Source organism: Danio rerio, chromosome 24, assembly GCF_052040795.2.
Source record: "Danio rerio strain M-AB ecotype USA chromosome 24, GRCz13ab, whole genome shotgun sequence".
In the NCBI taxonomy this organism is placed as follows: Eukaryota; Metazoa; Chordata; class Actinopteri; order Cypriniformes; family Danionidae; genus Danio; species Danio rerio.
The window spans coordinates 29,159,920-29,175,932 of NC_141044.1; the positions used below are offsets into that span (position 1 = coordinate 29,159,920).

The 16,013-nt window shown below is 37.1% G+C and overlaps 1 protein-coding gene across 11 annotated transcripts in view; it reads left to right on the plus strand.

Annotated features, from left to right (window-relative positions):
* Nucleotides 1–16,013, plus strand: part of sh3kbp1 (SH3-domain kinase binding protein 1) — a 114,800-nt gene that overhangs the window by 20,708 nt on the left and 78,079 nt on the right. For all 11 annotated transcript variants that reach the window (XM_087309694.1, XM_087309697.1, XM_087309700.1 and 8 more), the window contains one exon: nt 13,161–13,318. In XM_087309694.1, the coding sequence (XP_087165820.1) occupies nt 13,161–13,318 (158 nt within the window). The remainder of the gene's footprint in view (nt 1–13,160; nt 13,319–16,013) is intronic.

Genomic DNA, 16,013 nt, shown 5'->3' on the forward strand with positions numbered 1-16,013 from the left:
TTGAACATTTTAATATTTTAGGCTATGTAGTTAAAAGTTTGCATAACCAATTATTAATCTCATCCACCCACGACCCACCCACCTACTTTTTGATTACCTGACCCATATTAATGGCTGCACCAGCGGATATAACAGGGTTTATGCATAACAGTGTTTTATGAATCTCCAATATCCACTATCAAGAAAGTGAATCCATAAGGTAACATAAACGGCACAGACTTGATTATTACTTTGTGTAAACATCGCAAAGCATATCTTATCTTTTAAATGTCCATGCTTAATCTGTCATTGACTTAAACGGTCTATTGATTGAAATTGTTACAGACAATGGCTTAAGGCTGATTTATACTTCTGCGTCAAACACCGGCGTATGCTACGGTGCTGACGCATAGCCCTTCGCCTTGGCCGTCGCCGTCACTGACGTGCACCTCTCAAAAAATGTAACTACACGTCGCAACAACGCGTAGCGCAAGCTCTGTGATTGGTCGGCTTGGTATCGCTGACGAGTCGGGGCGGGACCGGGAGCCGCGCGAATGGCGCGAACCCAATGTAGCGATTGTTTACAAGTGTGGAGTACCGTGAAGGAGCTCCGGATGGAAAGTTTTGTTTTGTGATTACCTCATAGTTAAAGTTGCTGCACGTCCACCGGTTCCTGCCTCAAAATGAGCGAGTTTGAGCCACTTGTACATCCCAGAAGTGTTCAGGAAAAGCAAAAAAGCAGCGAAGAAACTCGACACAGAGGAACATTTACACATCACTGCCAACTAGCGTTTCGGAAGTGTTAATGCAGACCAACAGAGACAGCGCGCAGAAGTATAAATGTACAGCCACGCGCATTGCCTGCGCCGTGGGTTACGCCGGTCACTTGACGCAGAAGTATAAATCAGGCTTTAATCGTTTACGTCCCTAATTTATAGGCCAGTGTAGTGTGTGTGTGTGTGTATATATATATATATATATATATATATATATATATATATATATATATATATATATATATATATATATATATATATATATATATATATATATAGAAAAGTGTAGAATGTTTAATAATAATTTATCTAATTTAGTGTCCATTTTATTCAACATCCATTTAAAAAAAAAAAAAATTCTTTTAAAAAGAAAACAACGTTTCATTCCCTGCTATTTAGTTACTTTTATAATGATGTAATTCAGTTACACGCTCAGTTACTATTGTTACTATCATTTACTATTACTAATTACCTATTTTAAACAACAGTGACTTTTAACTTTTAATTAATAGTGTATATTCGGTGATGTGTAGTTGGTCATCAAATGGATTTGCTGTAAAGGACATTATCTGTGTATGTCTTTGACTTTTGGCACATAATCCCCAAACCATTCAGACTTGAGCCTGAGCTCTTTGCTGTACAAAAATACTTTTGCCAATGTAATTAATTTAATTCATGTTCGTTCCATTTAATGCGATCTAATACCGTAAATTTGATTAACCTTTAGGGAGAAGACGAAGGAAAGGCAGTCGGCTTGAGTCAGTATCCACGAATTACCAATTAAGATCTCCTGTAAGTCACAAGCTCCCTATAGACACAAAATAATGAGGGATTTAGTACAGTTCAGTCACATCATTAGCCAAAAAGGTTGTCCGTACAATGCTGGAAAAGTATTGATCTTGTTCTGAATCAATGGATTGTGAAGCAGGGGATTATGGGTAATAATGTTCACTTATATTCGTGTTTTATAAATATACATTTATACATTTTTTGACCAACATTGATTTTATGCACAAAGATGCTATAAATTACAAAATCTTTTTGTTATTATTTGTAAGAAATGTCATCAGTAGTTTACAGAATAAAACAAAAATGATGTTTTAATCAAATCTATAATTATACGCTTGCTGATAAAAGTCTTGTCTTCTATCAAAGTTTGAGGAAGAACAAATATTAATTTGACTCCTAGTTGATCAGTTGGTAGGCAAAGGATTACGCTTATTTAACCAAATTAAAACCAATCCTGGAGCACCCTGACCTTCTTTGCTTTCCACTCTGTAGATCTACTGCATGCCCCTATACTGAATGTAACCCCAAACCATGGTTTTTCTTTCACCTAACTTGACTGATTTCTGTGAGAATGTTGGGACCATTTGGGTTCCAATAGGTCTTCTGCAGTATTTGTGATGATTTGGATGCAGTTCAACAGATGATGCATTTGAAAAATCTACCTTTTTTCCAAATGATCAACTAGAAGTCAAGTTATTATGTGTTGCTCTTACAACTGGGATCGACGACAAAACTTTTGTCAGGTAGTGTAGTGTGTAAATTTCTGCTCTGTTAATGCTTTATATTTAAAAAAACAATAGACAGTTATGGAAACCCAGGAATTCCCAGTTTATCTTGATATGGGTTTGAGGTAAATTTGTTTTTAAATTATTCTATAATTCTAAAATATTGTAATTAGAGCATTGTTATTAAGACCGTTGCTTTTTATGATTGAAAATGGGAATTGTTCCACCCAATAATAAATCAATATCGTTATTGGTAAAAATGAATACAAACATACCTAAAAACATGGCTTATTTACTGTTATATTTTTATTTATTTGTTATTAAAAGTGAAATGCCATCAGTAGTTTACAGAATACAACAAAAGTTATCTTTTATTACAATTCATAACTATAGATTGTGAATATGTTGTCTCAAAATTTTTATAATGTTTTATTCTAACCCTAAAATATAGATTGTAAATAAGTGGTGTTTTCAATTTCCCCATAGTTTTATATACATTATGTATATTCATGTACAGTCAACGTCAGAATTATTAGCCCCCCTTAATTATTTGAATTATTTTGATTATTTCTTTCCCCAATTTCTGTTTAACGAAGAGCAGAGTTTTTTCAGCACATTTTTAAACATAATAGTTTTAATAACTCATTTCTAATAACTGATTTATTTTATCTTTGCCATGATGACAGTAAATAATATTTGACTAATATATATATATATATATATATATATATATATATATATATATATATATATATATATATATATATATATATATATATAAATACACATCTATACAGCTTAAAGTGACATTTAAAAGCAGGTTAGGGTGATTAGGCAAGTTACTGTATTACGTTAGTTTGTTCTGTAGACTAATAAAAAATAGCTTAAAGGGGCTAATAATTTTTCTAGCCGAAATAAAACAAATAAGACCTTCTCCAGAAGAAAAAAATATTAGCAGACATACTGTGAACTTATTCTGACTTCAGATGTATATATAAGTACCTAAGAAGTAATTCACAACAGGCTGTAAATTATAAGTAAATATCATACGTATTCAATTAACCAAGTCAGTAAATGTATTTCATTGTAGACAAAAAGGCCGTTTGCACGATGCTGGAATATTATTGATCTTGTTCTGAATCAATACAACCTTACAAATTGTTTGTACATCTTATAGCTTCGAAGATTTATGCAAACGGAGTGCAGTGGATTATGGGTATAAAGCTTATATGACAGGGGGAATGGATTAGGCATACATAAATTCAGTAAAGTATTAAAGATCGAGTGTGTTGATGTTTTATGCATAAGCTCAGAGAGTTGCGCTGCCATGAAAAGCACATCACATGGTTTTACTGAGGTCCTCTGAAGCAGACAAACACTTGACTCACATCAGTGCAAATCAGCTGAGTCCAGACGCACAGGCTAAAGGAGCTATTTAAGAAGACGAGTATTTATAGCTTCTCGGGGAGATGACCAGCACGCAGTGACACTGGTTTAAACAATACCTCTAATCTTTAATACACACACACACACACATGCACACGTGGTGCAGTTCAATTCCCACACGGCATGAGGAATCAGATGACCTCCGAATCAAGTGATTGACCAGTTAAAAGCACATGCTCCTTATTTAGCACAAACACTGATATTGTTGTCTGTAGACTTTCATATTTGCTGAAGAAAATGTAAAGTTTTGATGATTTAGGTGGTTACCAGAGTGTCATTGCTAATGTATAGGATTTTAATGCTTTTTTTTTAGCATTTCTACAAAACCCAGCAGGCACCGTATGTCACACAGACATAAAATTGACGTTGGACTCCAACATCAGACTAACTTTGAATTTAGGTTATACATGAAAATCGGGTTGACATCAGAACTCAACGTCAGTTTGAGGCCAGACTTCAACGTCAAGATGAGTTTTAGTTAGTTCACGACACAACATAAAATCGACCAAAGATCAAAAGCTAAGGATGCTAACTTTTGACATTGTATGGACATCTCATAATGACATTAAAGTAACGTTGAATTTTAGTTAAGTAATGACACACCATAAAATCTACTGGTGTTAGACTTTGACGTTGAATGATGTTGAATTTTAGTTAGGTAATTATACAGCATCCAACCAATCAAAGCTGAACATCTACTGATGTTAGACTTTGATGTTGCATGGATGTCATATTATGACAGTAAAATGACGGTATCGATGCTAAATTATAAAAGACAGAAGTATCGTTAAGCTCAGATGTTAACGGTTCTATGATCGGTACTGGCCCAATAGCACAACAGCGAGAACGTCAAGTATAAAAGCCTTAGTTCTCGGCTGTGTGCGCATACTCAGCAGAGGCTCGCGCTAAGCGCACACATAGCTCGCGACTCAAACTTACACACCGCTCGTAAGCTTGCGGAGAGAACCAAATAGGTTGTATTTCCTGAGTTGACACCGTCAATGCCCATTGCAACAAACGCAACCAGTTGTTTTCTTGTAAGAGTGGAAATAAAAGCAATCTGGCTAAGCATCTTTCAGGTTAATCTGAGCAAATCTAAATCCATCTGAATATTTAACTGCATTTTGCAAATCAAAGAGGGTATTTTTAACTCCAGGGAGCACAATTAACCAGGAAAGATCCCGATTTGTGCCAGAAAAGGCAAACGTGTTGATTTTTCTCCAGAAGGATGATTAAAAACTGAGAGTCATCAGTTCCTTCAAACCCTTGTACATTCTTTTACAGGAACATTTTTATTTGTTTTACAATTATTGGTTTTGTTATAATAAAATAAAGTGTTGTTAATTCAGTTTAATTAGTTTTTTCCATTAAAAAACACTATAAAAAGTACAGATAAGAGAACCGTAAAAGTACCGAATCGCTAAGTGGTATCGATTAAAAGTAGTCATATCCCTAAAACCTTAACGATACCCATCCCTATGTGTGTGTGTGCATTTTTGCGACATATCAGAATCAGATCCCTAATATGCATAACAACATCACACAGGTATTACAAGTAGGTGGTGAATTATGAGGACATTGCTGATGTCCATTTCTCGAAAAGTTAAAAAACACAAAGGGGTGCGTTACCCAAACAACATTGTAACTCGCATCAAAACTACATTAGTATAATGGATCGCTTAGTAAAATAATGTTGTAGTGATAAGTGTTTCTCAAAACCATAGCTGCTCTGCTGCAGATCTATCGCTTGAACCATGTTAGTTGTAACGTAAAACCAATGGAACGCAATTGTCAATATAAAAAATACTTTGAAAGCAAATTACACTTAAGAGAGATGACTGTAATTTTTAAAAATCATTCCGAGTTTAAATGTTTGTACTTTGAAAGGAATAAGGCATAGGGCGGATAACTGGGAATAGATCACCACCAGCAACTCTGTTTCTAACTAGCTCTACAAGTGTAGGTGCAAACGTACAAGTTTGCGAATATTCGCTTGAACAACAGATCTGGAAAACGCCAAATCAACAAACTATGTTTGTAACGACATAACTTGCGACCTTAGTTGGCTAACAATTTGGCCTAGTTTTTTTTTTAGAAAGTAAAACTGCACACAATTTCCTGTGAGGGTTGGGTTTAGGTGGTAGGGTTGGGGCAATAGAAAATACAGTTTGTAGTACAGTTTCAAAAAGGAAACCTATGTAATGTCCCCATAAGTCACAAAAATAAACCATTCTCTGTGTGTGTTTGTACTTGTGTGTGCATGCGTTCCTGTGTGTGTGATAAAATAAGCAAAAAGCAGATAACTGGATCTTAATTACATCTAATTACAACTGTGTCAGTCTCTCATGTGGCCAATATAAAGAAGGAAGACAAGAATCAACAGGAAACAGTGCTTTCATTTTATGTCTAGGTTTCTGTTGTCCTAGATTGTTGTTGTTTTGGTTGGTTAGTTAAATAAAGGTCCTGCTGAAAAGTCAGACAGAGACTGACATCTGTGGGTGTGGAGGAGATTCAAGACTAACTCAAGTATTCTGAGTGCGGGGGTGTAAGTGTATGTGGGAAGCTTTTTTGGAAGATCTTTCACCATAAACATGGCAGCTGTGCTTTATTTCACATCTTTATTTCTAATTCAAACCTCAAACAGCTGGACCATGACAAAGAGAGATAAAGAAGGAACTGCTCGAAAGGGAAACAGAGAACGACTTAGTTGTTGGCCATCATTCAGGATGTCAAGAATGGTTAACATAACGCTTTCTTTAAACAAAAGCTGCTCTCACAGTTCTCAGTTGTCTCTCTTTGTATTCGTACGTAAATCGTGAAAGCTTATTTCTTCATTTTAGATTGGAAAATTTTGACTGGAAGATATATACACCTATTCAATTTTCATTCGGCTTCGTCTCTTATTTATCAGGGGTTGCCACAGTGGAATGAACTGCCAACTATTTCAGCATACAGTATGTTTTACGCAGCGGATACCCTTCCAGCCACAACCCAGATCTAGGAAACACCCATACACTCTTACATTCACACACTCATACACTACGGCCAATTTAGTTCATTCAATTCACCTATAGTGTATGTCTTTGGACTGTGGGGGAAAACGGGGTTCGTGATCAGATCAACCAAAATCCATCTTAAAGGGTTAGTCCCGCCAAAAATGACAGTTTTGTTATTATAACCCTCATGTCATTCTAAACCTCTGAAATCTTATTTTAAGGCAAGTCATTTCATTCGGCAGCCATCTTTGAAAACCTCTTGAGCAGTTTACTCGAGCATTCTATTTGAAAAGGTAAACATCAAATTCTCTAAATTTTCTTGCCGTTCATTTTTTTTAAACATTTTTTCTGGGTTTTCACCTTTAATGGATATGACAGTAAAGATTATTGACAGGAAAGCATGGGGAGCAGAAAGAGGGGAAGGATCAACATATGACCGTGAGGCGGGAATCGAACTCGGGTCGCCGTGAGCATTAGAGTGCATGTGTCCACGCACTAACCACTACACCACTGGGACCGACTTTGCCGTTCGTTTTAACTGAGCCAAGACCACCTCATTCATACAACCTTGAACTGATTGTTTTGAGAGCACGATAGCGAGTTTCACATATGTCTAAACAAACCGAGCTAAGGGGGCAAACATGCCAGGTTGCACCCTGATGCACCCTTAAAAGGATCAGGGAGTTCTCAGATTTACTTAAAATATCTTTGTTTGTGTTCCGAAGACAAATAAAGGCCTTAGTGGAATGACAGGGGTGAGTAATTAATAACATAATTTTCATATTTTGAGGAACTAACTCTTTAATACCAAGTGTAAACAGGCACTAATGTGTGCAAACTTGGCTCGTTTTGTTTTTGCTTGATGGCAGTTGCATCATACTCACTTTGGCAATGTATGTCAGATGATTAAAAAGTGACTTTATTTGTCAGTTCTGTTAAGCTTTTTTCTAATCAAATTCTACAGTTTTTGCAAACAGAGCAATGGAGGGGTTGCAAGAAAAGTCTGCAGAGATTCTGTCTGGGCCTGATCAGCCATTAAAGATGATAGATCTCCACATAACAATACAGACTGTAGCTTTTCTATATTTATATTTTGTGTGGGTTTGTGCCTGTAGGTTTTGTGTGTGTGTGCGTGCGTGTGCGTGCGGGCGTGTGCGTGTGTGTGTGTGTGTGTGTGTGTGTGTATGCGTAGGCGAGTTCCACCAGATGTTTGGAAGTATTCGGTACCTTTGTGTTTGTTATGGCTGCGGCCTGACCGGTTTTTGTTATACAACCTCATGCTTTCCTCTCTGCACAGCTCAGCAGTTTCTAGAAGGTTCTGAAGGGTCATCTTGAGAATAATATATACCATGCATTTTTGAGTATACAGTCACGCTGATACAGTACCTTTGTCCGTTGTAGCTGTAATACTGCAATCCAATACTACAGTAAATCTGTAGTATTGGATACTATAATACTTATAGCATCCATACATGCCTTGGAAACTATTCAGATCATTCCAGAATCAAGTAGCAACACCCTAGACATCATATATAAGACACTGTATTACCTAGTGCTTAATTTGTGAATTGCGAGGTCCTGGAACAGATCGGGGTAATTGATCCGGCAAGTTACCCGAAGATGTAGAGGTAAACAAAATTGGAAAGCGTGGGGGGATCGGTGGTTGGTGCGGTGGATGGCGGAGGGGTGTTGCAGATGAAAGTGAGCACGGAGTGGGGGTGTCGCGGACTAAAGTGAAATTGAACAGCGAATGGGGGAGGAGTGCCGTTGAGGAGGGGATCTGTAAAATGAGGTGCCAGATCAGATTTCAGAGGTGCCGGATTCGGAATCGGTGTGTTCCAGCACAAATTAAGCCCTGATATAGCCCCATAAATGACCTAGAAGTTGTTTAGACCCATCTAGAATCACCTAGCAACACCCTGGACACCATCTAGTGTACACTATAGTACCCATAAATGTCCTGGAAATCATTTAGACCACTATAGAACCCCTTACCATACCAACACAATAGACACCATCTAGAACGCACTCTACTACACACAAATTACCTGGAAACCATTTAGACTACTCTAGAATCACCTAGCAACACCAAAAAAATGTATCTAAAATACATTATAGTACACATAAATGACCTAGAAACCATTTAGACCACTCTAGAATCATGTGACAACACCCTAAAACCAATCTAGAATACCATATAGCACCCATAAATGACTTGGAAACCATTTAAATCCCTCTAGAATCACCAAGCAACACCCTAATAATCATCTAGAATATCCTATAGTACCCTTAAAGTACTCAAAAATCATGTAGTCACTCTGAATCCTTTGTCCTTGTATCTGTAATACTGGAATCCAATAATATAGTAAATCAGTTGGATACTATAATACCTTATAGTATCCATGAATGAATTGGAAACTATTCAGATCACTCCAGAATCATGTATAGCAACACTCAAGACACCATCTAGAATACACAATAGAACCCACCTATAAATGACCTGGTAATTATTTAGACCACTATAGAACCCTCTACCAACTAACTAGACACCATCTAGAATGCACTAAAGTACCTATAAATTACCTGGAAACCATTTAGACCACTCTAGAATCACCTAGCAACACCAAAAAAACCATCTAAAATACATTATAGTACACTTAAGTGACCTGGAAACCATTTAGGCTACTCTAGAATCATATAGTCATGCTGATACCTTTAGCTGTAACACTGGAATCCAATACAACAGTAAATCTGTAGTAAGAGTTGCCTGATAGTTTTATAGATGTCACCTAGGATGTTTGCAGTGTCCTGCTCTTTGTGTTTGGCTCTTTGTCTGTGCATCGTGTTGCATTGGAGCAAGGCGTGGGTGTGATCTCGTCTTGTGTGGCATGGCTTGATGAGTCATAAATGCATCGTTGTGATGTTCTGTCTCCATCTCTCATCCCCATCTTCTCTGTAACTCATCCCCGCTGTCATGAATGACCTCATGCAAACACACAAGTCGGTTCAAACCCGCAGAGAGTCACAAAGCTCAGAAGATGACATTCTCGTCCAGCTCTTATCTTGCAAACAAATTGCACCTTTACAGTTCACCAGAGTTCGAAAAGCTTTTCTTTAGTATTATAAGCTTCTACATGCAAATATCTTGTCACTTTAATTTCTCGGTTCCCTGTTTTTTTTTTCTCTCTTTTGCTCTCCTTCCTGCCTTGATCTCACCTAGAGGAGAACATGATGCTTTGCTAATGCTCCAGGGGCCTGTCAGCTCTTATCCTGGCAGAAGGGCTCATGTCTTACACTTGCTATCTCTGTAAATGTTTTATTGCTGTAATTATATGATTATGTGATAAAAGCGTACAAGATCATGCAGTGTGGATTTTCTGTGCCACTAGTGGCACTGCATAAAATTCCGATAGAAATAATTTTCATGAAAGTGATTGCACTTACAATGTTCTCCAAGAGGATAATAAAACGGGTAAAACGATCTCTTATAATGAAGAAAATCTCCAGAATGTTGTAGAGAATGAGCTATTTTGATTTTGAGACTATATAAAAGGCTCCCAAAACTCCCTATAATCACTTAGCAACTCCCCAGACACAACTCAGAACAAAACAACGAAACATGTCCAAACACCTTATTACCTTCATAACAGTGTAACCCTTTTGAAATACTGAGCAATATCTTAGAAATAACACAAGATTATCTAAAATCATCTACACTCTCAGAGTGTACAGGAGCTGTCTCTGGGGCAGTAATTTTTTAAAAGATGCATATTTGTACCCAAGTAGTCCTCAATGGTACCTCAAAGGTGCATATTAGTGCCCAGATGTACCTACAAAAAGGCACCTACCCTTCAGGCACAAATATGAACCTTTTGAAAAGGTATTGTCCCAGTGACAGCTCCTATACCTTTGTTTCTGAGAGAGTAGCAACATCCTAGAATTTCCAGAACAGCATGAGATTGTCATGTACATTTGTCCGTATACTGGTTCTGTAATCAGCAGTAAATTTCTAGCATGGGCATCCAGAAGAAGCAGTGCACTACCAAGCTTTGCAAAATATTGCATGGCATATAATATTATTTTTATTAAAAAAATAGTGATAAACAAAATCTTGCAAGTCATTCTTTTAATCTTATGTTGTCAGGATCACGTGTTTATTAATACATTTGAATCAATGAAAGCAGTTAAATCTTCTGTTTGTTCATCAACCGCTTTAAGGATTTCCTGGGTTTTTTTTCGGGTGTACTGTATATGGGGATTTTGTGCGAATCGCAAGAGTGCTCTCTGGCCTTCAGTGTAGATATACTACTGCTTAATATATAGTACTATTACAAGATTAAATTCAGTAGTACTAGATTAAGATTATTAGTACTATTTACTTACTATGACATCACCATACTTTCCTCACAAGATGTTTTTTATGTCGATTTATTGTTCAGGCCTGATATCACTACACTAGAAACCTTCTTAGGCATTCTGGAATTACCTAGCAACACCCTAGAAACCATCCATATTTCCATATAGTACCCATACATGCATTGGAAACCATTTAGACCACACTAGAGACATCTAAAAACACTATAGACACAATTCTGAACACATAAATGCACAAAAACATGGTCATCTAAACACCATCAAAACTAGTGACAGCCATCTGAAACCCTTTTGAATTATCTGCAGTGTCCTAAGAATCACACAGAAATCTATAAAATCATCTAATAACACCCTTGAAAATATCCAGAACATTCTACAATCATGTATCACTACCTTAAAATGCAGAACACTACACATCACGTCACATATAGATTCAGTAAAAGCCATTCATTCAGACCGTTCTTGAATCAACCATCAGCATCATAGAATGCCCCCAGAACGTCTTAGATATCAATACACTAGAAACCATCTAGAGAATTCTAAATCACTCAACAAAGCCCTAGAAAACACCTAGAATATGTTATAGTATACAAAATGCCTTGGAAACTTTTTAGATCACCCCAGAATCACTAAGCAACACCCTAGACACCATCAGAAATACACTATAGTACCCATAAATGACAAGGAAATAATTTAGACTACTCTAAAACCACCTACCAACACCATAGAGACCATTTAGAATGACCTATAGTACCCATAAATGACCTGGAAACAATATAGACCACTCTAGAACCCCCTACAAACACCCTAGAAACCACCTTGAATATCCTATAAGACTCATAAAAGACGTGTAAATCTCTCTAAAAACCACTCTAAAATAATCTAGAAACACCCTAGACACAATCTAGAATGCCATACAGTACCCATAAATGGCCTGGAAATCATTTCAGACCACTCTAGAACCACTTAGTAACACATTAGAAACCATCTAGAATACACGGCAGTACCCATAAATGACCTGGAAATCGTTTTGACTACTCTAGAATCGCCTAGCAACACCATAGAAACCATCCAGAATACCCTATAGTAATCACAGATTAAATGACCTGGAAATCATTTAGACCACTATATAATCTCCTAGAAATACCAAATAATACCATAAAGTTACCATAAATGACCTGGAAACCATTTAGACCACTCTAGAATCACCTAACAATGCCATACACACTATATAGAAAGACATATAGTACCTATAAATGACCTGGAAACCATTTACACCACTCTAGAATTACCTAGCAACACCAAAGAAACCATCTAGAATACCAAAGAGTAACCATAAATTACCTGGAAACCATTTAGACCACTCTAGAATTACCTATCAACACCCTAGACACCATCTAGAACAACATATAGTACCTATAAATGACCTGAAAATCATTTAGACCACTCTAGAATCACCTAACAGCATCATAGACACCATCTAGTACAGTGGTCACCAAACTTGTTCCTGGAGGGCCGGTGTCCTGCAGATTTTAGCTCCAACCCTAATCAAACACACCTGAACAAGCTAATCAAGGTCTTACTAGGTATACTTGAATCATCCAGGCAGGTGTGTTGAGGCAAGTTGGAGCTAAACCCTGCAGGGACACCGGCCCTCCAGGACCGAGATTGGTGACCCCTGATCTAGTACAACATATAGTACCTATAAATGACCTGGAAGCCATTTAGACCACTCTAGAAATGCCTAGCAACACCCTAGAAACAATCTAGAATAACATATGATACCCACAATTGTCCTGAAAACCATTTAAACTACTCTACAATTGCTTGGCAACACCCTAGACCCAACACCCATTATTTTTTTTAAAGGAAAAGATGGCAACTACTCAGTATGGCATTTTTACATTAAAGTAAATTGATCATCTTGGTTTAATTAGGGATGTAAACAGATCCACCAGAGCTTGCTTTTTTCATTAAATGCAGAAACTTGTGTCTCACACAGTGATCCTGTATATCCTGCTTCCTCTGTGTAACCGTGACCTCTAAATCTCTCCATCTGCTTTCCTCTTTTTCAGTGGAAGCCATTGTGGAGTTTGATTACCAGTCCCAGCACGATGACGAGTTGACCATCGCTGTCGGTGACATCATCAGTAACATCAGGAAGGATGAGGGCGGCTGGTGGGAGGGAGAGCTGGATGGTCGGAGGGGGCTTTTCCCCGACAACTTCGTCCGGGTAAGTGCTGAATTCAGCATGGGCCCTTTTGACCTCTCACTGCAGGAAATGGCTAACGTATTGAGTTACATACTGAATGCAGGATATTCATTCTCTCTGCCTTCGTTTGACATGACCAAGCTATCAACACTTAACCAGGGTTTGAGTAAGTGTGCTTGTGGTACATCTGAGCGCTGAGTAGCAGGTTTTTTTCACGCTTTTGGCAATTTCCGGTATTTACTGTATGTCTTGGTTAGAGCTGCCAAATTGTACATTTGAGCATCAAAATCTCAGGGTTTGCACTTCCGCAGGACCATAAGTATGACAAGTATGAATCATAGTTATTCAAAACGAAGATTAATAACATTAAAAAAGTTTCCCATTACAAATATACGACGTTATATTTATCAAAGTACATAAAATGACTTCTGAAATGTTTACACAAAAATATTAAGTTCTCATGTACTGATGTTATGTTTTCGTAATAATATGTTTCCTAAGCAACAAATCTGCATATTATATTTGATTTATTATCTGTGAACTGAACTTTTCGAAGGGTCGGGTGACACTGATGACTTCATTCGCAAAATACAGCTTGGCCATTCTAGAAATAAAAGACACGCTAAAATACATTAGAGTAGAACAGTTCATTTAAATTGGAATATTTATTAAAAGTATTTTAATCACATAAATTTACCAACAAAAAACATTTAAATAAGTTTAAAATTAGTAAAAATGAATAAAATCATAGAAATAAACTGCTTTATGTAAACAATTTACAAGTTTTAAAACAACATTTGAATTTAATTAATTAATTGAGCCATAATGTTTTTTTTTTTTTAAATACCACTTGGAGACTTGGCAACCTTTTTTTCCATTCTAGCTTTATAAATATGTATTCCCTTAATCCACAGAAATATTTTGTTAATTTTCTTTTACATGTAAAACAGATGAGCTAAGCATTAAATGGGACAATTTTTAAAACTCTTTTTGAAAGTTTTTGACGGAGATGCTAGTGGTATAATCTGATTTAATGATGTATGCTGAGCTAAGCTAAAAGTTCTCCTGCCAGACCTGAAGTTCAGCTGAATAGATTCAGGCCCAATCCCAATAGCCTTTAGCCCTTCCTCTTACCCAATCCCAATTCTTTTTAGCTTGAAGGCCTAGGACTCAGGGAAGGGGCTCGATAGCCCCTTGAAATGGAGATTTTTTAAGGATCACATCCAAATCCAAGAGGTACAAAAATTTCCCAGAATACACCGGCTTAAATGACAGCAAGGCTGCACAAAGAAGTCAGGAGAAGCACAAATAATTTTTTTTGTCATTATTATATTACGCTTGAATATTACGAATTTTTACAACAAACAAGCACATGTTTTAATATATTCGTAATGCCATTCCTGTTTTACTGTCAAACTTAAAAAAAGAAAAACGCTAAAATATTATATATATTATTATATATATAATTGCCACATTATATCGTAACGATAACATGATATATGCCTTCAGTGATTTCCTAATGATAAATACCATAAAAATAACGTAACTGGAATGACTAGCGAACGTGAATCTCGTATGAAGAGCTCGCAATGACATGTAATGATGTGTGCAGGTGTTGTAGTGGTGTCCCATTTCTTAGGGGTAAATTTTAAAGCCCTTCCTCTTCACATTCTGTTTCAAGGGCCAAGGGGAAGGAGAAGGCGTAGGGGGTCTCAATGTTCTTTAGAAAGTTTGAGGTACACATAAAAAAGTGCTTTAACATTAACTGTATTATAAAAGTTTATATGCAGCGTTAGTCTGTGCAGTATGTTTGTGTTGAACCTAACCCAACAGGCCATTATGAATGCTGACTGTCAGTTTATGGTGAGGTTGTGTGTGTGTGTGTGTGTGTGTGTGTGTGTGTGTGTGTGTGTGTGTGTGTGTGTGTGTGTGTGTGTGTGTGTGTGTGTGTGTGTGTGTGTGTGTGTGTGTGTGTGTGTGGGTACATCAGGGGTGAATCATTGCAGGAAAACCCATGAACTTTATCAGCAGATTGTCATGAGCTCAGGTGTCCATGTATGCTTTTTAGCACTGTAGGGATACAAACCTTTTAGCACCAGTAAGGCATGATACAAGACTCGCTCGGAGAATTCACAGTATTGGTATCTGATACATTTCTCATTGTGCTTTTTTTTCTGTAAACACCCGTCAACAAGTAATGTAAGTGTGAACTAAGGGTGTCACAATCCTCCAAATCCTCGATTCGATTACATTTTCAATTCTAAAGGCACGTTTCGATTCGATTTTCGATTATGAATAATTAATTAATTAGTGACCAATTAATTATTTGTAGCCTACCGTTTAAACTACCTGACCTGGATGGTCTTTGTTTTACCCATAAACAAATCATACAGTAAATGAATAAAGGCAAGTTACACACATAATTACCACCTGTCAATCACTTTTTCTGCGGGACTCGTGAATATGCAGTGATCTTTATAGTGTCATTATAAAGGCGTCGGTAAAAAAGACGCACAACCAACAGGAACCTGCCAACAGTATCTGAGGTGTTCGCTAAAATGACTAAGTACAAGTGAAAGATTGAAGCAGTCCTCTGACTGCCTGGACCTGCTCTCTCGAGCGCATGGCTGTGAGTGCGTCTGTGTGATCACGTGATGTGCATTTTCAGAGGTAGAGAGGAAGGAGGGCTGCTCAGAAATGCTACACGCCACTGAGG